Source organism: Lycorma delicatula, chromosome 5, assembly GCF_047948215.1.
Source record: "Lycorma delicatula isolate Av1 chromosome 5, ASM4794821v1, whole genome shotgun sequence".
NCBI classification, from domain to species: Eukaryota; Metazoa; Arthropoda; class Insecta; order Hemiptera; family Fulgoridae; genus Lycorma; species Lycorma delicatula.
In genome coordinates this window covers 80,252,575-80,278,665 of record NC_134459.1, presented here as the reverse complement: position 1 = coordinate 80,278,665, position 26,091 = coordinate 80,252,575, and the positions used below count along the sequence as shown (strand labels likewise).

General features: G+C 30.9%; 1 protein-coding gene across 4 annotated transcripts in view; it reads left to right on the top strand.

Moving 5' to 3' along the window:
- The window catches only part of LOC142325109 (ubiquitin carboxyl-terminal hydrolase 8-like), a 103,665-nt gene that overhangs the window by 45,244 nt on the left and 32,330 nt on the right, over positions 1 to 26,091 (top strand). For all 4 annotated transcript variants that reach the window (XM_075366457.1, XM_075366458.1, XM_075366459.1 and 1 more), the window contains 4 exons: positions 7,785 to 7,900; positions 10,000 to 10,037; positions 18,098 to 18,186; positions 22,300 to 22,476. In XM_075366457.1, the coding sequence (XP_075222572.1) occupies positions 7,785 to 7,900; positions 10,000 to 10,037; positions 18,098 to 18,186; positions 22,300 to 22,476 (420 nt within the window). The remainder of the gene's footprint in view (positions 1 to 7,784; positions 7,901 to 9,999; positions 10,038 to 18,097; positions 18,187 to 22,299; positions 22,477 to 26,091) is intronic.

Here is a 26,091-nt window from a genome sequence, read left to right as displayed (position 1 = left end):
AACCTATTGACCAAAATCAAGAGGTCCCTCCACCAACTGCAGAATCAGTTCCCCACATATATTTTCCCAGCCCTATCTTAGTGTATAAAAATCCATGCTTACTGTAACACTACATTGGTCATTGTCAAATTCATTTTTCTGGTAAATTTAGCTTTCCTAATCATACTAGTTGTTTTATTTCTTTGTTTCTTATATTTAAGTGTGTAATTAATAAATTTATGTCTCTTAGACAATACCCAATGTCTCTGCTTTCTCTGATGTATTTCCTTTCCAGCACATGACATCTAAGAGTATTATAGGTGATTTTTAGAGTTACGACCTTATTGTTAAGATAGATTTAGTATAGTTCTCCTTAAATGCAGATATCATATTATTATACATCAACATATTTTCTACCAAAGAATCCCAATTGAAAGCCTGTATTTCTGATTTAATAGCTGTTTTTAATGTTTACAAATTCATAACATTTTTCTGTTGTTTTTAATAATAAAAGTTGATTTTTTTTTATTCTGTACTTTATTACATCAGTTTTCTCAGAATTAAATTTTCCATTTATAAAATTTATAATAAAATAAAATTAATAAAATAAAATATATGCATTTATTAATCATTTAACAAAGTTATTGTACTTCAAATTTTAAAAAAAAAACCTATTTTTTGTTACCGAATTTTTCTGATTTACGTTGGTTATCATGAAAACTATGGGAGATGCAGTTCTGAGACCTACTTTATTCAATCTCAAGTCAAAAATTATAAGAAACCATCAAGTTTACCCCCTTATATAATGCCTTAAAAATTTCAGTATGAGCTAATTTCAGAACTGAAATCCAGGTGAAAATTTTCACTAGCGACAACTTGATCCGTTTTCAGACATATGTTTGAATGAAATTTTTTCCTTATTTCAAGCTCTAGAATCAGTTTTATTTTCCTTTCACCCTGAATCATTCTGTATTTTCAGTGTGTAGTTTGTATTTAATATCAAGCATTAAAGTTTGAGCAACCAATTAAACACATAATAGAGGATGAAAATTTAATAATACTTGAAGATTGCAATGCAAACATCAAAAAAGGCAAGGAAGGAAATATTGTGGGTGAATAAGGGCTGGGCAAAAGGAATGAAAGATGGAACAGACTTCTTGAATTTTTCACAAAGTATATTTTGGTAACTGCCAACACCCAGTTTAAAAATCATAATAGAATAACATGCACATGGGAAGAGCCTGTTGGTACAGCAAGATATCAGATAGATTATATCAGAGTTAAACAGAGATTTAGAAATCAACTCATCGACTGCAAAGCATATCGTGGAGTAGACATTGATAGCAACCATAATTTAGTTGATAATGAAATTTAAATTGGGGTTTAAGAATCTGAAGAAAAAGTATCAGATGAATCGGTGGAATTTAGAGAGGCTTGAGAAAGAAAAGATAAGAAGATTTTTGAGGAGGGCATCGCAAGAGGTCTGAGTAAAATCAATAAGGTAGAAAATATAGAAGAAGAACAGGAGAATGTTAAAAATAGGATTCTTAAATCAGCAGAAGCGAACTTAGGCAAAACAAAGAGAACTGGTAGAAAACCTTGGATATCAGAGGATATATTACAGCTGATGGATGAACATAGAAAGTGTAACAGTGCTAGTGATGAAGAAGGTAAAAGGAACTATCGACAATTAAGAAATACTACAAACAGAAAGTGCAAATTAGTGAAAGAAGAGTTAATTAAAGAAAAGTGTTCAGAAGTGAAAAGTGAAATGAAGGTAAAATAGATAGAGCATACAGGAAAATTAAGGAGTATTTCGTGATAACATAAATAAAAATCTAATTTGTTAAATAAAATGGTACACCAATTTATAATACAAAAGAAACGGTCAATAGGTGGGTGGAATATATTGAAGAGTTACACAAGAGGAAATGAATTAGAAACTATTGTTATAGAGACGGAAGAGGAAGTCAAAGAAAAGGGAGATACAATACTGAAGTCTGAATTTAATAGAACATTAAAAGATTTGATTGGCAGAAAGGCTCCTGGGATAGACGGGATGCCTGCAGAATTATTGCACAGTGCAGGTGAGGAAGCAATAGATAGATTATACAAACTAGTGTGTAATATTTACGAAAAAGGGGAAATTCAATCAGACTTCAAAAAGAGTCATGATAGCAAAGAAAGCAGGAGCAGATAAATGTGAAGAATGCAGAACAATTAGCGTAACTGATCGTGCATCAAAAATCATAACTATAATTCTGTACAGAAGAATTGAAAGGAGAGTGGAAGAAGTGTTAAGAGAAGACCAGTTTGGTTTCAGGAAAAGTATAAGGACAAAGGAAGCAATTTTAGTGCTCAGATTAATAGTAAAAAGAAGATTAAGAAAAACAAACCAACATACATGACATTTGTATACTTAGAAAAGGCATTTGATAACGTAGACTAAAATATTATGTTGAACATTTTCAAAAATTTAGGGCTCAAGTGGAGAGATAGCAGAACAATTGCTATTTTTTACATGAACCAAACTATAATAGTAATAATCAAAGAACATAAGAAAGAAGCCATAATAAAATATCTGATGTAGACAACACATGACTTCCTTGTACACCTATTAAATAACATTTTCTAATTTTTTTAAAATGAAAAGTACTAACATTTTATTTAACTAACCCATTCGAATCATGTGACACCCAGAGGACGTCACATGAGCTTTTGGGATATAAGTCATATGACAACCTCAGGTTCCAATGATACAGTGCTCCATATACATGCATATGTTTCAGTTTTTAGCTTAAAGATGGCATTGTAATGTATTCTGAAATGAAGTGTTGATATGTGATTTTCATAAAACCCCCTTTCTAGCCTCATTCACTGCTTTTCTTATTGAAATAAAATAACCTCTTTGTTCTTATTTTTTTGATGACCACAGTAGCCATCATGGCGGAGAAAAGGTTCCATGGTGATGATGAGGAAGAATTGATAGAGTGTTTAGAAAGCGTTCTAAAGAGTGATAATGAATGTAGTAATTTTTCTGATGAATCAAAGTCTGAAGTTCTAGTGAATCTAGTGATGAAATTAGTGAGAAAAGTGATGATAATAATGATGACGCACCAGGCCCTTCTAAGCGCGCATGTATTGTGACGCAGAAAAAACAAATTGATTGGAATTGGACAAAAATTCAAAATGACCCTATTATATATTCTTTAACCAAACATAATGGCATTTGTAAAGATATATTGAATAAGTTTAAGTCAGATCCACCTTCAGAAGTTCAAATTTTTTAAGAATATATGGAACAAATTTTTTAAGAATATATGGAACCTGTGTTTGATAAAATTTGTGATCAAATTAATGCATACGCTACAAAACAACAAAACAATATTCTTATGAAAAAGTTGAAAGATGAGACTGCAGGCAAAAACATTGGCCCACTTTCCAGTTCATATTCCCTCTACAGAAAAGAAAAAAAATGACAAAACAGTGTGTTGTATACTATGCTAGGGGGAAAAAGAAGTGAAACTTTTTTTGGTACTGCTAAGCGTGTGGTGTTGCTCTTCATATAGAAGAATATTTTGAAGTGTACCACACTTGATAAACATACTAAGGTATCATTGGTGAAGAGTTTATTGTTTCAGTATTATACATGCAAATTTTCAGTGAAAAATTTTTAGTTGATTTTATATTTTGTTACCCAACATACTGCCAGGCAATTTAAATAGGATTCCTAAGTCAGCTGTGTAGGCATTTAATTATGGCATCTTTGGGTTAAAAACTTATGATATTTCTTCATATTTTTTTTTTTCAGTTACATCGACGTCACTTTGGTGATGGGCGACTTGCTGTGAAGTACAAGTAGTTGGACTGTCTGGCCCAAGGCCAGTGTGAGCGATCATAAGCTTATAACTTATGAGATTGTTTACGGAAGCTGTCTAAGAGCTCCAGATTCAGGTTGCTATAACCTACGGGGCCTGGATCAGGACAGGTTGCGGCACGAGTGCGCAGCTGCCTTCTAGGGGCTCCAATGGTGCATGGAGCACAAGGAGGAGGTGGAATTGATTGTTGAACAATTCAGCCGAGCCATCAAGACTGGCTGCGATAGGGTCCCACAGCGGCCTCAGCCAGTGGACGGACCCTTAGGTAGTAGAGCCAGTCCACTGATCAGAGAGTGCCTGGAGCCATCATGACCACTGATCCAGGGAGCCGACTGTTAAATACAGGTGGAAACCTGGAAAAAAGTGGTCGTCCTCTGACATACTGCACACAAAGAGTTAGGTCCACTAGGAGAAGATACCAGCGTCACCCCCTAAAGGGGATTATCATTGATGATGTACGCATTGAGGGTCTGTGGATCTACCAGTGCATCCGTAATAAGTATGTTCATGCCATTAAGGAAGCAAGACTCCATGCACAAGTTGCAGTAAAACCCTTGGAAAAATCATGTTACCAACCAAAGCCATTACACGTGCTGTCCAGTGTTCAGTGCATGTTTGCTGGTCGTGATCACACATTAACATCTGTAGCGACTTACCAGACGTTCCTCAATTCTCTTTTTCCAGATGCTAGGGAGGTGAAGCAGAGGTCAGCATTAGGGCAGAAGCTGTGCCCTTCCCTGGCGTACGGGCTGTAGTTCCCGTTGATATAGACAGAGTGGTTTCTCAAATGGCACTGAAAAAGGGGCACTGGGGATTGACCAACTTGACCCGGATATATTCTACCATCTGCTGCCTGTCATAAGAGAGCTATTTGGCAGGCTGTTCTTGAGGTGCCTAAACTGGGACTGCATCCTGACTTGTTGGAAAGTGGCTTTGGTGAGGGTACTCTTAAAACCAGGAAAGGATCCTAGTGAGGTCGGCAGTTATCGATTCATCAGCCTCTTGCTGGTAATCGGCAAGTTGCTTGAAGGCTGGTTGGAACGGCTCTCGAAAAGCATAGAGGAGAACTATTTTCTAAATTGAGGCCAGTATGGCTTCACGAAAGGGGTTGGCACTGAGGATTGCATCTTAAATGCTCTTGCCAAGGTGAAAAGCACCAATTGTAAATATGTTTTGGCAATTTTTATATACATAGAGGCAGCATTCCCTTCCTTGTCTCTATTGTTCTCTCCTTCTTTTGTCCTCTATGAGTTGGAACTTCGCAATGTTCCCGTAGCCCTGCAGGCTGTGGTAGAATGTTAAAAAAATCAGATGGGTGAATAAGTAACAAATGTTTAGGTGTTGTAGCAAATGGATGAAGAAAGCAGCATTTGGAGAAATATTGTTGAAAGAAGAGAGAGATTTAAGGCCAAATGTAAAGGCATCCTAGAATAGTCACTTTGCTGTTGGAGGGACAGGTAGATGGGAAAAATCGTGCAGGCAGGCAACATTTGGAATATATAAAACAAATTGTTAGAGATGAGGATGTAGGGGTTATACTGAAATGAAACGACTGGCACTAGATCTTGGGAATCTTGGACAGCTGCATCAAACCAGTCAAATGACTGAAAACAAAAAAAAAACAGATTTTGGGATACTATAGTTACTTTTATCTTCAGAGTGCATTATTGGTTTCACTAGTAATAATAGTTATAGATGATAGAAATTGATTTTAGTACAGATAATTTTTAATTTTTTGAAGTGATTCAACTAAGTTCTTTACACAACCCTACTTGTTTTCGTTGCTTGTAATCTTTTTTTTATTTTTAGTGTTGTTTATAACAAAATAATGTTGCCTGGAGTGTTCAAAAAAATTAATAGAAAACACAAAATTATTCATGCAGTTTCATTTTTTGTAGTAATAACAGTTCATTATTTTTCAAATAATGTTATATCTGAATATTATAATATTTTCTACTCATTCAGTAAGGTTTGTTTTAAATTAACAGTCAATTTATTGCCATTATCAAGATTGTACAAATGTAATATATTTGTAATCAGCTGTTAGATGAACTAGTGCATTGTCATATTAAATAAATAATCTCACAAAAAATTAGTCCAAATTTTAGTTTGATTCTTTATTTTGAAAAGCAGTTCTCCCAAAGAAAGGTCACAAATTTGTAGATTTATAACCAATTACTATGAGTGGCTGATACAGTGTTTGTTTGGAGAATTAACATTTTCAATGAAAAATGTAATATAGTTGCTCCACGGTAATGACAGGTGAATGAAAGAATATATGAAAACTATTGGTTTATTCAGAATTATCATCTGACTTCAGAAATACTTGATATTTAGAAATAAATATTTTAGCTAAAAAATCAGTTGATCTAGATTGATTATAAAAAAAATTGTACTGCATGATTTTTAAACATTTTGACCAATGCAAGAACATTCTTATGGTAAGTGTTATACATTAGAAAGCAAAAACATTTAGCTTTAGCATAGATACTATTGCTGATCTTCCAAAATTACTGAAACAGCTTGTTTTAGCACATTGGTACTACTGAATGAGGCCATACTATTGTATTACCATTGCCAAGGCTCATTGATGATCAAACAAGAGTGTTAAGTTAGAACATTTTCTCATTGTTTTCTAGTTCTAACAGTTTTCAAATATTCTTTCATTCACTTCATTAACATGGAGCATTTTTTATTATAAATGTTAATTCTCCAAACAAACTAACATTACCAGCTAAATTAAACATTTGCCCTCTTAAACTTAATTTGGTTGTTTGAGTTTTTTTTTTTTATAAATACAATAACTTTCTGCTCGTATTAGTGGAATTAATGTTTATTTTTACAAAATCCTTATTATTTTCATTATTTCTAACTGCTTTTAGTCCTCATTAAATTAATTTTAAATGTTCCACTTTTTACTTGAATTGTTCTCATCATTACCATAAAATTGCTCTTTTTTAATAGTAATGTATCACTGACAATTAAAAGCCCTGTCAAACAATGATTGATTATTGTTTCTCACCAATAGTGTTGTTAATTTTTAATTAATAAAATGAAATAAGGCATTACATGCACCAACATTATTCCTAATTTTGCCGTTTTTGCTGAATAAGTTTGATTCAGGATAGCTAGTAAGTCTATAGAAAACAACCATTGAGATTACAGCATCCTTTATAGTAAATAAAAGTTAGGATTGAATATTTGGAAAGTTCAGAGAATACTGCTTATTTGAAAGTTAAGTTTAATGACAGTAACATGCTACCTTAATATACAGAGACATATAAATCCAATCTGAAAATTCTCATTCTTTCATCTCAAACTCCTTTAATGGCTGAAAGTTTCCATCAGCTTAACAGGGAAGAGGAATGTTTTTAAGAAATTATTTGGCTCATGTAAAATTAGAATTCAGAACCATTTTTTAATATACTTAAGAAAAAAGAATTGAATTTTTGAATCATTTGCATTAATTTTATTCTTCTCTATACTAATTTGCTGTAATAATACATATCTCTCTCTCTCTCTCTCTCTCTCTCTATATATATATATATATACACACACACACATTTGCTTTTAAGAGCATTTTGTTCAAAAGTGGCCAGGATTGCAACAGTAAGCAACTAGTAATAACAACTAATATACATATTAGTTGTATTATTTTACTAATATGGTAATTAATTATAAAGCAAATAAAAATTAGAAAAACTTACAAAAATTAGCTTAATATGAATTGCATTAAATTGACCATCAAGTAATTTGACCTATAATGAACTGAGACTTTGTCAGTGGCCCTTGACTCCTTGCAACAGTAACCAGTATTTTCCTGTTAGAATATTATAATTACCAAATTAAAATCAGCATTAAAATATATGTTATGTATGCAATACGGCAATTTTTCATTATTTTTATATAGTATTACAAAATTTTCAGAAAGATGATGTGATTGAAAATGAAGAATCAAATGAGAGTCAAACAGTTTCTTCAGATAGCACTTTAAGTTCTTCAAGCAAAGAAAATCAAAAGATAAATGATGATGAGAATGAAAGGTATTATCTTATTTCTGTAATTTTCTTTTAATTTTAATTTATTGTAATAATTAATATTTAGTATAAATCTTAATGGTACCATAGAATTAATTCATTTAAATCCGAAGTTAATATATTGTCTATCGTATTAGTATTGTCTCATATGTCTATCATACATACAACAGTATTTGTGCTGTTCATAGAATTGTTTAACTTCTACTTATTGATCGACCCAAATTTTTTTTATATTTAAGGGTTTTGAGTGTTTTTTTAATGTACTTTAATGATCATTCCTCAAGTTTGATAAATTAAAATTTTAAGGTTTTCAGTTAATAATCTTTTAAAACCCTGCTGCATATTAGCAGAAATAGCATTAATTTTTTCTGTTTCTTTTAGGGTTATTCCTTATTTTTTTTTAAACATTTACTTTTTCATACTCCTAAGATAAATTTAAATCAGATTTTTGGATTTTATACAATCATATTATTTAGAATTTTAGCTTAATTAAGCGAAATGTTATTGAAACTTTTTATGAAAGAAATTTTTTTATGAATTATTTTATGACACAAATTGTGTTCTGGTACTGACACGTACTAACAGACATAAGAACTTGTAACATTAAGTTTAATTACAGAAAATATGATCGGTCTTCATATTATTTGTTTCTGTTTTATGATATTTGCATTAGATTTTAAATATTTTACAGAACTTATAGCACACTTGACAAAAAATGTATCACTAATATATGAAAATTTCCTCTTTTTCCTCAATAACTGGTTTCATTATTACAGAAAAAATCAACGTTAAATGTTAAATTAAATATATCACTTAAGTATGATTCCTCTGAATCCAGGTTCTGTTGACAACAAATATTAGTGTACCTTCTTTAATTCTGTATGAAGATGTTTCTAAAACGTTTCCTAATGTTTATGAAAAGTTTATTTCCCCTATTCAGGGTTTTCTTATGTTATGTCATCATAAAATATTAAAATGAGATCATTCTTTGTTACTGGATTAAATACAACTTGTGTTAACTCTTAAGACAGTTAAATTGCTAAAAATGTTGGGAAATATTTCTAATACAGCAGAATGTAAAAAAACTTAAGCTAATTTTACGTTTAACAATTATTAAAAAAATATTTTTAAAGTAGAAGTAGTATTAATCATTGTCTGTGTATGTGTTTTTGTTTGAAATGAAACAAAAACACATACACATGTAGTATGTAAAATGAAATTTCACAGACCAAAAACATATCAAGGCATATAATTGTTAGCATTTTTATGCACAAGTTTGTGTATTTAATTTTTGTTACATATAAACAAGGACTGTTTATTGTGTTATTGATGAATTGTTAAAAATAGCTACAAAAAGATTATAAATACTAAATCTCTACATTGTCGTAAAATCAATCTTTTCCTTTTATAACATATGTCAACCTATTTTGTGCTTATTCATCTTATTGATCCATGCTTCTTGCTTGTTGTTATTATTGTTACCTTCTTTATTATTGATATGTTATATATTGTTATCTTAGTTTAGATTCCTGCTCATCCATTGCTATTTCAAGGTTCATCATTTTAGTTTTGTGTTTATGGCTTATTAGAGCCTTTAACAGTTAGCCACTGTTGTCAGATACTAAGAGAATTATTTTTACAAGATGTTTTGTTTTGTTTATTTTTACTCAAAGGTTAGTGATTATTTTTTTTTTCTGTAATAGGCAAGGCAATTTCTTATCTATTATTATTAAGTAAAGTTTATTTAAAATCATGTTTTACAGTTTTGCTTGAAAAAAATAATAAAGCAAATAATAAACAATTTGTTTAAAAAAGTTTTATTAAATTATCTATATTATCTGTAATTTGGGATAATACATTTTATTAACTTTATGATAAAACTTTCAGGACATATTAAACCAACAATAATTTGTTATATAAAATTAATTTGTTACTGTCTTATACATTTAAAAAATATTTTTTTCGATAATATATTAGAAATAACATTTAGCAAAATCCTATAAACATATTAAATATGATTTTTTAGAGTATTATTTTGGTGTCTTGATGCAATATGAGACCTTGCAAAATTTTTACATGTCTGTTAATGTTCTTTGTTTTTTCAGTTCTTGTTCAAGAATGAATTGGAAAGAAGGTGACTCAGGTGAGAGAAATTTATTACTTTTTATATATATTACATTCTATTAATATAACCATCTAGTTCAAAATATTGAGAAAAGACATACCTTACCTTAATTTTATCATTAATGAAATTTTGCAGGATCCCACATCCTCAGTCATGGTTGAAATATTTAATTAAACTGCATAAATGATTAAACTGCATACATGGTTTATTTTAGTAATTTTACTTTTTAATATACAGTTTAATTAATCATGATAAGATATCATAACATGTCCAATCATGACAGGATGTGGGATCCCACGAAAGATTTTTGTTACCATATCTACCTAATCAAGGTAAGTTATGTCTTATCTCAATATTATTCTGTACTAGGTGGTTTATATTAATCAAATTTAAAATATAATTTAACAATACATAGGAGTAATATGAATGTTAAAAGATTAATTTCACTAAGATAATACATATACAAGGTCTGTAAAAAAAATAATGAGACTGGTTCAGAAAATTATACATGGACTGTATCACCTTCAAAATAGAACCTGGGAAGCCACGCAATTCTTCAAACGGTTTTCCACTGTTCATAGCAGTATTGGAACTCAGAAACCAGAATATCCTTCAAATGGTTGGTTCCAATGGTTTCTGCTGTTCCAAAATGGTATCCTTTGAGGTGTTTTTTTTTTGAAGTTGTGAACAGGAAAAGTCACAGGGACTCAAGTCAGGTGAACAAGGTAGTTGAGGAACTACAGGAATATTTTTCTTTGCCAAAAACTCATCAATTGAAGAGTGCAGTGTGACAAGGTGCATTGTCATGATGCAGCATCCAGTTGTCTAAGATGACTGGTCTCACGCAGACAACTCTCTTTTCTGCAGTCTTTCAAGAATTTCTCGGTAAACATATTGATTTACAGTCTGTTCTGTAGGCAAAAACTCATTATGGACAATGCCATTACTATCAAAGAAAGAAATTAGCATGGTCTTGATTTTTAATTGCTCATTTTTGCTTTTTTTTGAGACATGGTGAGTTTGAAGTGTGCCACTCCTCCTTGCTCTGGCATTTTGTTTCTGAGTTGTACTCAGATATCCAAGATTCATCACCAGTAATAATATTTTTTAGAAAATCAGGATCAGTTTCAATTTGTCATAGACCAATAGGGACCAATTTTGCACGAACCTTTTCATTTTCAATTCGTTTGTCAAAATTTGATGGACTGTGGTATGGCTCAAATTCAATTGTTCTGTAATCATTCTGACAGTTAATCGCCAATCATACTGCATCAAGTCTCTGATTTGCTCAACATTGTCATCACGTTTGGACAACATTATTCTAATATTATAACAAATATTATTCCAATATATTCATCACAGTATAACAATATTCCAGAGCATGGATCGTCCGCAACGGATTCCCAGCCATCTGAAAACACTTTAAACCACCTAAAAACTTGGACTCATGACTGATTGTCATCTTCATATGCCATTTTCAATTTTAAAAAAGTTTCAGTATTATTCTCACTGAGTTTAACACAACTTGAATGCACAGTGTTACTCATAATGAATGATATTAACTATCATTCATTTTTCAGAATTTATATCATTCATTTTTGTAACAACAAAAACTCATTTCACGAAAAGTTTATGTCTCACGTGGAAACAATAGACTTAAAATATTAATACCTAATATAAATCAGCGTTCATGTAACCATATGTTTGCAAGTAACTTTACAGTGTTGCCAGTTTGGCTACAAAAAAACTAGTCTCACTTTGTTTACAGACCTCATTTGTGTGTGTGTGTGTGTGTGTGTGTGTGTGTGTGTGTGTGTGTGTGTGTGTGTGTGTGTGTGTGTGTGTGTGTGTGTGTGTGTGTGTGTGTGTGTGTGTGTGTGTGTGTGTGTGTGTGTGTGTGTGTGTGTGTGTGTGTGTGTGTGTGTGTGTGTGTGTGTGTGTGTGTGTGTGTGTGTGTGTGTGTGTGTGTGTGTGTGTGTGTGTGTGTGTGTGTAGGTGTAGGTGTAGGTGTGTGTGTGTGTAGGTGTAGGTGTAGGTGTAGGTGTGTGTGTGTGCGTGTGTGTGTGTGTGAACAAGAATTTTATATTAAAATAATTTATTTTTTGAAGTTAATAATGGATGAAAAGTGCTAGTGTTAAGTTAGAAAAGATTGTAATAAGCAATTTAAAGAATTTTTTTCTTGTAGATTATCTTAAGATTTATTTTCAGTTAATTTTTAATTAGCAATAATGTATAAATAAATTGTTTTTTAGTGGATGGTAAAGAAACAAGATGTTCACAAAGATAAGATTTGTTGAAAAGTTGAAATTTTTTTAACTGACTGTTGCCATAAAAATGTCTAAGAAAACTTGTAACAAAAGAATTTTAAAGAAAATTTCAGTAAAATGAGATTTTATTGCTTCTATTTAATAAGTTATTATATATTAGCGATGTCTTTTGAAGGAAATATTTTAATTCTGTGACATTCTTTTGTGCTAACAAGTAGATAATAATGATTTAGAATTTAAATTTCAGTATTATTTTGAGTCTGTCACTTCTTTTCCCCATCCACCTCTGTGTTTTGTAGCCTACACCCTAAATTTAAATATATTCAGTGATTCCGTATACTCTTTTTATACTTGTTCATGTAACCTCTCCTTGATGCAATTAAATTGTTTTTTCAATTTTATTGTTGTTGTATAGGTAATTCAGTTTGTAACATTTTCCAAATAACCCTATAACATGCATTGTTTAGGTTTCCTTTTTGTGCCTGATTACATATGTAGTATAATGCACATTACATAGAAAACCCTTTTCTTGTTTTATATATACATTTTAAATATACCGTATTCAATTTTAAAGTTTGTATTTAGTTTAAGAAGAAAGGGAAAAGTTAATTTCTTAATTTAAAAATCTTCATAAGAAAAATTTTTAAAAAAGTTTAGACTGATAAATAGTAGTAGTAGCAAAGAATTCCAGTTTGCGTCAGCACTTTCAACTTTTTTTGAAAATAATTTTTAAAAAAATTAAGAAATACAACGTGGTATAAAATTGACAAAAGTCTAACATTGTTGTTCAAAATGCTTTTTGTGAGAATTTTGGCAAAGTGTACATTGCAGATTAAAAGTAAATAATACTTGCATTTTAAATAACTAATCTTGCAAAATTGTGATAAAACACAAAGAGTAAATTTTAATAGGTCGACATATTTACAAGTTTTCTTTAAAATAAATAAAATTTAAAAAATGGAACTTCTCTGTACTAACCATTCATCCATAGAAATATATATCAGTTTGTAAAACCTGTTTGACAATTTTTTTGCAATTAGTGTTAAAAAGTAATAAAAAATAATTATTTGGTAGGTTTTTTTTAACTGGCTATTTATATTGTGATCTCTTGGTAATTTACATGTTAATATGTAAACAGTCCTTTTGCAATGAGATATGTTAGCCAAGGTGATCTTTTCTCTTCAATCGATGCAGATTTAGAAACTTTTTGATGAAGTAAAATGTTCATATAACGATAAACTAAAAGAAACTGTAGTCTAAAGTAACTAAAAAAACACATTAACAGCATTACATCTCAAGAGTTACAAAATGATGTCAGTGAAGTTAATTTTTCAGTGTATTTTTTTATCCAACTTTCTAATGAAAATCTTCATATAGTGCTTATGAAGAAAGGTAATAAATTATTAAGACTTCTTTGTTCTAAAATACCAATTGTCTTGTATTCAAATCTTTTTATTTTATTCATATTTAGGATGTTCTACTAAGTTAGAAAAGGGTTTGTAGGGGAGGTAATGACATTCAATAATACCCATGATATTGAACATTATGCATTTATTTAAAAGGTTAAAAGTTATAACAACAATTAATCTTAACTGTTAATTACAAATTGCTTTAAAAAAATATGTAATATGAGGGACTACAATAAAAATCTGACCAGAAGTAAGTTAAGAAAAAGGCATCTTTAGCCCACTATCCAGTTATTTTGATTGCTGGTCCAGCCATAAAAATTTTGGGATGGGTCCCATCCAACACTTTGATTTAGTAAAACAATGATAGGTTTATTTATCCACATAAATTTAAAATGCACTTAATTTGAAAATTCTCGTGAGAAAGAAAATGTGTCGTCTTCAGAGATTTTTTCTTGTTATTGACATCAACTCCAGCTGCATAAATGTTTATTTAATTTTTTCATTACTGTTTATGCAGCAACAATGCATAACTATTTAATTATGGTAATCTAGATATGTTTCTTGTTTATAATAAAACTAAAATTGCCTGGTGGGAGTTTTTCTGACCCTACCAGGCATGTCTTCGGGTGGTGGATGGGGAAGCCTCTGTAGATATGCAGGGTAGGTGGGAGGTAAAATACCATTTGCAGTCCAAAACAGAACCTAAAATTCAGTCGCATCTGTTTCCCAGTTGGACGGTGGTTGATCACTATTTGTCTCCCATGTTAGAGTCTCTTTTATTTCATATTCTAGGGCTAACAACCTTAGTTTTATCTCTGAAAAGAATTTTTTTTCCACAATTTAATTTAATATCTTGGGCTGGATGGAAACTTCTTTGGATAGAACTATTTCAGGTAGTAACTCGGTAGAGGAATCCTCCACCACAAGTGGTGTAATGGGCCTAAGGATTCTGGAGAGCACAAACCAACATGTAACAGAGAGAAGTTGGAGTCTCTGGGAAACTCTTCTAAGATCAGAATAAAAAAATTCATTTGCTTTGGAACCATAAACATAAGCGTGTTGATGAAAGTCTGTAAATTAGATGAAAGCTGTTTACAGACACCTTAAGCCAAGTGAATATAAATTTTAGCATTACAAGACACTAGATTTACAGATTAAAACTTCTTCGAATCAGATAACCATTGAATTTTTAAAGGAAAATTCTGCTCTGCTTGGGAACAGCTTTTCTTGTAAATAAAAATATTTTAAACTAATTATTTTAACTCAGTATCTGAAAGGTTGTCCTTTTTAACTTTAAAATCTATAAATAAATATTAAAACTACCATGCTTCAATTAACATTGGTAATAAAAAGAACCCGAAAAGGTGGAAAATTTTTGGGAGCAATTAGATGAGTAATTTTCAAAAATCCCATCCAAAAATGTTAAAATATTATTGGGGGATTTTAATTTCCAAGTAGGTAAAGAAAAGGCTTATAAAAAGGTAGTTTGAGATTATCTCACTCATAATAAAATGAATAAAAATGGGGAAGGACTAATTAATTTATATAAAGCTTTCAATGTAATGTCTACTTACTTTAAAAAAACTTTCCAGGAAACATAAGACGTGGAAGTCCCCTAATCAACTCTTAGATGAGTATTATATAGCCCATACAGCAGTTTCATGAGAAAATTTGAAAGAAATCTTAAACATAAAAGTTAGAAAAAGTTGTAATATAGAAACATATCCAAAATTGAAGTAAAACTTCTTCCTCAAAATACAAAAAAAAAAATGTTTAAAAACAAAATTCTTAAAATTGATACAGAACAGTTAAAATCAAACAAAAAAATGTTTAAAATAAACTATCCAGTTTAACTATCCAGTTTGTAAGTTTAAAGTTAGAAAACTGGGAGGTTTTAAAAAAAAAAATTCTGAAAATTGCTAAAGAAGTAGCGTACTTAAAAAGAAATACTAAATACTTAATGTAGATGATGTACTGGAGAGAGTAAAGAAGCAATATACAGAAGATTAACTGCATGGAAAAAGTGATAGGCTATAAAAAAGGAAGTAGATTCCAGCATGTTTAGGAATCAAAGAAAATAAACATCAACGTTTTAAGCAATGTTAAAAATTCATGGGTGAAGAGTCAGCTTAATGAAAATTTTATAAAGAACAATACAAGAAATTTTTATAGAACTTTTAAAAATAACCTAAAAAATTATCAGCCTCCAAATTTATGTTTCAAAAGGACAGATGGATCTCTAGCGGTAAACAACAGTGAAAATTGTGAAATTATTTTTGATCAATCATTTTAAAAATCTACCGAACTGTGAAGAACCAAAAAAAAGATTTACCAAAATTGAACCTATAAAAAATTCTCAGATTCAAATCCACCAGATTTAAAAGAATTAAAAGAGAGATAACTGAAACCAGGAAAAAATGATAAAGCATCTGGTGAAGACTCAATTGTTGCTAAAATGTGGAAATATGCAGATGAAACAACTGAAACAACCATTTAAAGCTTAGAAAAGTTATTTGTTCAAATCTGAAAAGAGGAAAAATTCCTGATGATTAGGAAAGTGCTCTCATACACCCTCTCTGTAAAAAAGGTAATAAAAAGATGCATCTTATTGTTACCTGTAACTTATAAAATTTTCTTAAAAAAATATTGTGGAAGAGCAATTAGAACCTTAAATTAGAGAAGTGCAGGTAGGTTTCAGAAAGGGATGGTATTGTTTAGAGCAAATTATTAGATTAAAAATAATTATTTGAGATTACTGCAAAAGGGGTAAAAATATTGTAAATACTTTTGTGGATTTAAGAAGGTCTATGAATTTAATAGATAGAAAAGCTGTGTTCAGCATATTAAAAGAATTTGGATTTGACAATAAAATGTTGAATTTAATAAAAAAACTTTCTTAAAAATAAAATTACAAGGACTAGCTCTGAACCTTTTGAAATCAAAAAAGGTGTGAGGTAAGGTGATGATCTCTTATCTGTACTGTTTAATATAATTTAGGAAATGAAATAAACAGATAGAAATTTTAAAATTAGAAAATGTGAAACTAGGAGGTAGTAAGGGTAATAATCTGAAAATCAAATGTTTTGTCTTTATAGATTACGTGGCAATTTTGTCCCAGGATACTAAAACTGCAGAAATTCAACTTATTTTAAAAATGTTAGTTAAAACACAGGTTTACAAATTTCTTTTCAGAAAACTGAGTTTATGACAAATATTAAAAATGCTTCAAAGACTTAAAAACTTAATTTTGAAAAATTAAAAAACGGGAATTAATTTAAATATCTAGGTAAAATAATTAAACCCAATGCTTTAGGTAAAGAGTCAAAGTTAGAGCTGGTAAAATTGATCTTGCATGTCACTTAACAAAGCATTTATACAATAAAAAATTATTTTCTAGGAAAGTGAGAATTAGGCATTATAAGAAGTTATTAAATCTAAATGTTTGTATGCCTCAGAATGTTTGTGTATGATTAAGATAGGTTAATTGAAGAGCTAGAGAAGAAAGAGATAAAAATAGTAAGAAAAATATTAGGGCCGTTTAAAATTAATAATTGGAGAATTAGAATAGATGAAGAATTAATGAAAATAAATGGAGGATTAGAAAAGATGATCATTTAAATTTAATCACAGACTTTCAGATGTCATGTAAGGAAAAGAAGACATCTTTTTTTGGATGTCTTTTTAGAATGGAAGAAAAAAGACTGAGTAAAAGAATTTTTAATTTTGATTAATAAAAAACCTGGTTTAATGAAGCTTTAAATGATGTGAGAACTAGACCACTGAAGAAATAATCTTAAATAGAAATAAATTTAGAAATATTATTTTAGAAAACAAGGTTTTCAAGAAAAACTGAAAAATAAATATGACATTAAATGGAGTGAAGAGAGAAAACGAAAACTTGAGAAAGAATGAAAAAATATTGGGAAGAAGGAAGTCAAAAGAGAAAAAATGATTTAAGAATTTATTATGGTCCTAAAGTGGCAAATTCAAGAAAAAGAAGAAAACTAAAATTGAAACTAAATAATTTCTTTTTAACTTTCTCTTGTTTTTTGTTTATGTAAGTAAATGAAAAACTTGTTTTTATGTGTTTCAAGTAATCTGCATATTTAAAAAAATAATAATTTATACACAACTTAAAATATTATTTATAATCGATTACTGTAATAACCATAGTGTTTGTTGAATTACAAATTAAAATTTGATATTAGGTCCTCCATTTTCTGAAAAAATATGTTTAAATGGATAAAATTATCTGTACATTGCTGATTTCTAGACGTGTATGCATATTTAGTAAACTATTGCTTGCTGCTAGGAGTTATTCAAAATATTCATAAATTCATCTGTATATTTTACTGATAACTTGCTTTGTTAATGGTGAGTTAATAAAATATTAATGTTTCAGGAATAAATTATGTCGGTTTAAAACCTGATTCTAGTAGTGCTGGATCACCTGGTTTGAAAAAATCACTTTCATCTCCAAATATTACACAAGTGAGTATTTCAGGATTAGTGGATAATTTTATTTAATGCAGACTGCAGTTTAATATGAAAACAAAGTTTATTCTACATAAAACATACCCAAAATTCTTTTCTTTTCAGCAAAATCTATTTAGTCAAATCTTCTATTGTAGAGTAAGAAGTTACCTAAAGTTGTTAGAAGTTGCTCTTTTGTTTTTAGTTTGGCTTCATTGTTCAAATCTAATAACACTACTTCATGCATCCTTGTACGGAATGTCACACACTTTGTGTGAATCATTTGGCATTATATGAAAGTCAACCTTTTTGACGTATTGGAAATGGTAAGCACATTTAATTGAATTAATGCACTTGCAGATGTTATAAAAGTTTTTCTGATATTTTGATACAGATAATATTAGTCATTAAAAAAATCTAATATAATTTTTAACCATTAAATTCCTTGAAAATGGTAGTAAAATTAGATTATCTAACTCTATTTTTATGTGGATAAGTTTCTATACGGATAAGTTAATAACTTATGACTTTCTAGAAATTAAAATATTTGAATTAAGTTGTAAATTTTTCTCAATATAACTTATTGTATAAAGATAAAAATATTATAAACAAGACAAAACAATAATACTTATTACAATTTATGAGGGTCATTCAAATATAAACCCGAATTTTGCTGCACAGACTGAGGAAGAGCAATGAATATGGTGGAATGCTGCGTTGGTTGGATATGTATGGAGGGGAGCCCTGGCCAGCCACACCTGCAGGTCACATTTCCACATCAGTAGCAGAATATCTGACTGAGCAGGAGGTACCATCTGTTAATGTTTTATTAACTCTGGTGTCACTGATTCATTTACAATGCTTAAATAAATAAAACACTCATATATGTTTTATATATATTTCATATCACATTGTTGAATAAAAATGAAATTATAAATGAAACTATGTATAAATACTTCTGTATTGTACATGTTATTAAATATACTGAACAATAGAAAAAATGAATATATACATGATAAATAAAGCTACCAGCTGGTGATAGATTAACTGAATTACATGTTTTATGCATTTATATAAAGAAGTAAAGACTGAAGAAGAAAGAGAGACAGCCTGGTAAATGATAAATATGAAAAAATATTCATTGTACAATGAATTAAAATCCGATTTCACTCTCAACGAAGGTGTCAGGCACAGTTTAAGAGATGCTACCCTGTCAAAAACGTAAATGTTTGATTGGGCCAAAAAATTTCTAAGTGTCTGTGATGCAGTGGAGAACAAAAGTCACAAATGTCATTTGTGGACCAGCTTCAATGACAACAACATTCAGGCTGTTTGCAACCTTGTGGAAGACAACGGCCTTAATTTTTACTGAAATTGCATCGTAGGTGGGCATAAGTGTTGTCAGACATTTTGATACAGCAAAGTTTCAGCAAGTTGGGTTTCTCATCTTCTCTTTGAGGCACAGAGAAATCTTTAGAAAGACATCTGTCACTGGCTTCTGTATTGCTTTGCAAAAGGAGAGGCATTTTTTTTAAGATCATACAGTGACTGCAACAAAATGTATGTCCATCACTATATCCCAGAAAGCAAGAGAAGTATGGAGTGGTAGAAAAGTGGGGAGAGAGCACCAATTGAGGCAAAGCAATGCTTGTCAGCTGGAAAAGTTCTGGCAACTGTGTTTTGGAACTCAAAAGGTGTGCTGCTAATTGATTTCCTGCACAAATGAAGGGCAGTAAATGCAGCATACAACTGCCAGTTAATATCAGGGCTGCTTATTGCATAAATAAATGATGCTAGCAATTGATTTGCAACATCCTCCTTCTCCATGACAATGAATCGCTGCATAACAACAGCTCAAACTCAACAATAAACTCAAAATTCATTGTACATTTCTTGAAACACCCACTGTACAGTCCAGACTTGTCACCATGTGATTTCCACATTTTTGGTTTGCTGAAAGAAGCTTTAGGAGGGGAAAAATTTGAAGATGATGCTGCAGTCGAGCATTATGTGCGCAATTGATTGTTGAGGTAGCTATCTTGGTTTATTGATGAGGTGTTCAGGAAGCTACTTATCCACTGGAGAAGATAAATTTCTGTTGAAGGAAACTAGAAAAATAAGGTAATTTATTTATAACTTTATCTAATATCAATAAAGTTATGTAAAATGATTCTGGTTTATATTCAAATGACCCTCGTGCCAAATATTATTTTCTTAATAAAATATCTATTTGCTAATTTTGTTATTTTTATCATGTGGACAGTTTTAACATTTCGTCTTGCATGGATGTATTTGGTTTTTTCGATTTTTTACTTATACCAGTGGTTTAAAAAATATTTATATCATGCACAATGGTGTACTCAGAGAGCCAAAAGCAGTCCTCTTAATTAACACACGTTATAAATTATAACAAAGGTACTTAGAAAAGTAAAGATGGTACATGCCATTGCACATGGAAGAGGGTTAAAAAAATTGTTTATTTGTTAGTCCTTGCTTATTGTATGTAATTTACCCTAACTACAGTGCAAACATTTTATCCTGCTCATCATGATAATGCACACTATAATTTCACAATGGAGTAAAATACAGAGATGCTCAGATTGATTGATGGAATGTAGTTATGAACAATTGGTAATGTCTTACAGTAAGTGTTGGAAATGTCACCATTTTCCTGAAGGCAGGTCTAAACCCTTGGCACAATATTTTTTGACACCCTTTGTAGTACATAAGGGTAATGGAATTCATCTCTATAGTAATGGCTCGCTTGGTCTAGTAGAGTACATGTTTGCTCGATGTACACACACATCTTTTCAAAAAAACCCCAGAGAAAGAAGATTGGTGACTTGGCATGCATGGCACTTTTTCCCATATTGTTGTAGGTAACACTAGTGTTACCTGCATCGGGCTGGAGAAGAACTACAAATTCCTTAATTATATCCTGGGATTCCAGACTGACAAGGGTTTTGTAAAAAAAAAGTTGGCCCACTATTCGTTGTCGACAAATTGCACACCTGTAACTCCTAAACCCCTAACTCCTGTGAATGCAGTGGTGATTCATGTATGATGTGTGAATTTTGTGTTAACCAATATCTGTTATTCTGACTATTGATGTAACTACTAAGGTGAAAATACACCTCATCACTAAAAAATACATTATTTAGTATACTCATCTCATTACTATCCTTGTTGATAAACCACTGGCTGTACCTTTATTTTAACAGTGTCTGGTGGTTTCGATTTCTGTATCCAATATAGACCTAATTTCTTTGTGGTTTTTGTTCACTCCTGTCTGCAATGATAATTTACAAAAACTTTTCCTTGGAGAACTTCAAGTAATGCACGTACCTCTTCCATTTTCTCTTCTGTCAATAGTAAGCATGCCTAATCTGGTCAGCAACACTCCTGGTCTCTTGAAAGCGACTGATGATTCGTGTTACTGTCGAGTTGTTTGGTACAGGTGCACCTGAAAAACTTAACATAAAATTGTTCTGTAACATAATCATATGACTTGCTTCTAAAGTATACCTCAACAATAAACACCCACAGTGCTATTGAAAACTACATGATTATTCACAAGGAACACGCCACAGCACACCAAACATTCTGTTATCACAACGATCATGTGCTCTGTATGCACAAAAATGATTATTGCATGCTGATGCCACCTACTGGTAGGTTAGCTAACTATGTAGCCAACACCTAGACAAACATATCTAACTTTCAAAATTACTAAAACGTGGTTAATCAATTTCGGTGTGCTCAAGACATATGATGTGCACAATAAAGTGATCACACTGTATAGTGTTTATATGCAGCCAGCTTTTGAATAGCTTATATTCTCACAGGTTTTTCAGCTTGGCTGAGGAACAGACTGCACTATAGAATCATAGTTTGTTTACCACATCCCACCTGAAATATTTTCCCTCGAATGTATTTTTCCTGTATTGAGATATAGGAAATATGAATTGCAGTTATTACCATTGATTGGTGATAATATGAGTATTTTATTTACTATTAAATATCACATTACTAGTAGAGTATGTATACACGAATGAATGACAAAAATATCTTATATGACTAGAATTTTTTTTTACTGTTTAATGGAACAAAAAAAAATTGTTTTTCTTTTAGCTGGATGATAGTATGAAGTTAGTGGCACCATCTAGTAATAAACCACCCACATTTGATCGTTCTGTTAAACCTTATGGCTTAAGATCCGTTGATAAAACACAATATGGAATACAGGAATACCAGTATAGGATTATGGCACAGAGAGAACTTGATGGAGCTGTAATGGGTGCCAATATTGTAAGTTTAATTATTTTTAGTATTAATATTGCATCTAGTTCTTTCTATTTGTAAAAGTTACATTATCATGGATAAAATATTACAAAATTAAATAAACAGAAAACTTACCAATAAGAGAAAAAAATGAATACAAAATAGTTTTAAAAAATAATCATGTACTTTTGGTTTTTTCTAAAAATTATTAAGTATGAAAATGGTTATTTGAAAAAGTTGCAAACATTTCTTCAAAACAGTTGCTCAATGTGGCTGCCATTCTATTCAATGCACACAGTTCAGCTTGGTAAATCCATGCTAGCTGGACATGTCTAGCTGAGCATCATTATTATTCCTAATAGCTCCAGCTTTTATTATACGATATCTTAATTCTTCTTATATGCCAATGAGCGGAATAGACTGAGTTCATCCAACCCCAAAGGAAAACGTCTGCTGGTGTGAGGTCGGGAGATTGAGTAGGCCATTTTACTGGTCCGTTTCAGCCAATCCATTGCTTACTAAATGTGTTATTCATCAAATGATTCATAACTTACTAAATGATTCATCAAATCATGACAGTAGTGAGCATGTGCGCTATCGTTGTAAACCACATCTGCACTCTATCTATAAGTGGAATATCTTCCAAGTGTTCCATCAGATTCGTTTTCAAAAAATGCAAACACTGCTCTCCATTGAGCCTTGGCAGTAAGGAAAAATCTATTAAAAGACATTATTTAAATCAGTTTTCTCAGAATTAAATTCTCCACAAATTTAAGTAGAGATCTTTATTTTTTATTGCTAATGCTAAGTTATTTTTTTTTCAAAAAATAAAGAAGTGTATTTTCTGACAAAACCTTTTTGTGTTTTACCATGTTTTTCATAAAACCTAAATGGGACAGATGTCTGAGACTACTTTTATTCAATTTCTTAAATCAAAAAGCGTAAAGCACCAAATTTACCCTTTGATTTGTACCCAAAGAACTTTATAACAGTTTAATTTCACAGAGGGAGCAGAATGCAGGGCTAAATGTTTTGTAAGCCGAAACTTGCTAACAAACCATATGCGAGTCATGTTTATGTGAACTTTTTTTTATTTTTAGCGATAGAATCATCACCTAAGAGATGCCTAGCAATTTGCAGTCACCACGTATAAATATATCGAGATAATATATCCACCTTTGTTAGGGTAAAATTTAAATTATAATGTACATTATAATTATAAAGTACATCACTATAACTGATGTAGCTTTCTTCTTGGTTTGAATGTTTTGATTGTGGCCTTAAATTTTGATAAAGATTATAATACGTTTATTATTAGTTTCAATATTATTATTGTTTGTATTAATGTTAAGATTTGTTTTTGGTACACCTGATTTCCTTTGTTGTGAGTTGATGGTTTTCATTGGAATCTAGGTTTTTGTAAAATCAAATCGTTCTTTTTTAGGGATTATAAAGGAATTTTTGCCTTTTAGATACCATATATGTTTATGCTTCGATTGAGGGATATTCTCTCTATTTTGATAAACACTGTCATCTTGTTGAGACAGATAATTATGATTATCATCGATATTTGAATGATCTAGTTTATTCTTAGAATATTGTTTATTATTATTATAAAACTATTTGATCAATACCTAAGGTAGTGGTTTCTCAGTAATAAAATGTCTTCTGATGTTCGACCCTTGTCTCATCTGGATTTGTTGATTCTCAGAATAGCATGAATCATGTTCTTTTAACTTTTCTATATTTTTTTCATTACATGATATGTATGATTGAACTCTACCAATCTGTCTGTCACTGTCACTGATTCTTAGATAAGCAATAAGTATTAATTTCAGAGTTATTACTTTTTAATTTAGAATCATTAAAATTGTCCATATGGATGAGTGTATTGTGTTTCTTAGCACAAATTTTACATCAATGTTTCCCAATCAGGGAAGTAAGAAAGATGTTGAGATAACTATTGTAGATAAAGAGACTGTTAAACAAGTAGCTATGGAGCCTCCAGAGGACTGCAAAAGAGAGGACAAACATTTTAGCCACCCCAAAAAAATTCAGCATGGAAATGGATGCAATCTAGACTTAAATGTAAAACACCCCGTTCCATCTGGCCACAAAACAGCCTCTCCACCACCATCGGTGATATCAGAGATGAATGAAGATTCCATATCAGAGGCATCATACATCTGGGCTTTAGATGTAAGGCCATCAGGAGGATAGAGAAAAGAAAAAAAGGTTAGCCTAAGGGAAAACCTAGACAATAAATCTTATGAAATAAATTTTCTGTGCTAGGGACAATGACAAATTTATTTCAAGGATGTGTTCTTAATTATTGTGTGCCCTTTTTAACCATTTTGATAGTTTTGACAACATTTCTTTAGAAATGTATTGCCCTTGCTACTTGTATATGTTGGGGTTTAAGTGTTCTATGACAATTCCGTTTTAGGATATATATTTGATAGACTGGTCTTTTGACTTGGCCACTATTTTTGATTAGGGTGGGAAAGTTTTAGCTTGGGGCAAGGGCTAATGACTCTTTTCCATATTAGTTTAAGGCATTTGTTTAAGAGTTATCTAAAAAGTAACTTATATTTTACACATAATGTGCTAGGAGTGGAGATAATGATGCCATCTTAGTGCAGCAGTATAGCAGGTCTCAGTGTTTCTCAGTGCTTCTCAGTGCACCTCCAACAGTGTTAGAAAGAGATTGCTGTTATTTATTTAATAATAATAGTTTAAAGTATATACTGTTGAGAATCGTATATACTGTTGAGAATCGTGCCACTTGTGAAGTATGCTCAGCGATGGCATTATTGCTAATCAGTAATTGTAAACTGGTTGAAATCTATTCACTACTATTCCAAATTTATAGAGAGAATGTAATGAGCAAAGATAATGTGAGATAATGCAGTATGTTAAGAAATGGGTAGATCAATATACATGGAGAAGAAAGAAGTGGCCGGCTAACTGTTGAAAATGAAATTCATTAAAAAGATTAGTAATATGCAATTCAAGGTGTCACAATTTCAGAGCTTTTTAATTCCCCCACCAGTTCTTTTGCTCAGTTTTTCATAAAGTGATCATAGTAAGTGCTAGGCCGTTGTTCTCTGTAGCTGTCAAAAACTTCGTTCATAAAATTGTTTTGATGATGAGACTTTGGTTTCATTTGTAAATATAAAAACAAAAAATCAGTCAATGGAATGAAACCATATCCACTCAACAACAAAAAGAAAGAGTCTGGAAATTTTTTCCGCCAGGAAACTCCTGGAGAAAAATCTTTTTGGTTAATTTCATAGAACATGGCATCATAATCAATGCAGAAGATTATTTTGATTCATTAAAAAAAAAAAAATAGAATGACCTTCAAAGCAATTCTTATTGTTTGTTGCTGTGGTAATATATTTCCATTTACAAAAATGTTTCGCCAAGTGTATGTTTGGTAAGTGTATTCAAACTTTGCTGTGACAGTTCAAATGGGAAATGTTTGATCATTGACCACACAACCCTGATTTAATAGATTGTGATTACCATTCCTTAATAAACATAAAAAATACCTTATACCCCCATGACAAAAACAAAATCCAATGTAGAATGATGGCTCAAATCACAGATTGATGAATTTTAGGATTATGACATTTTTAT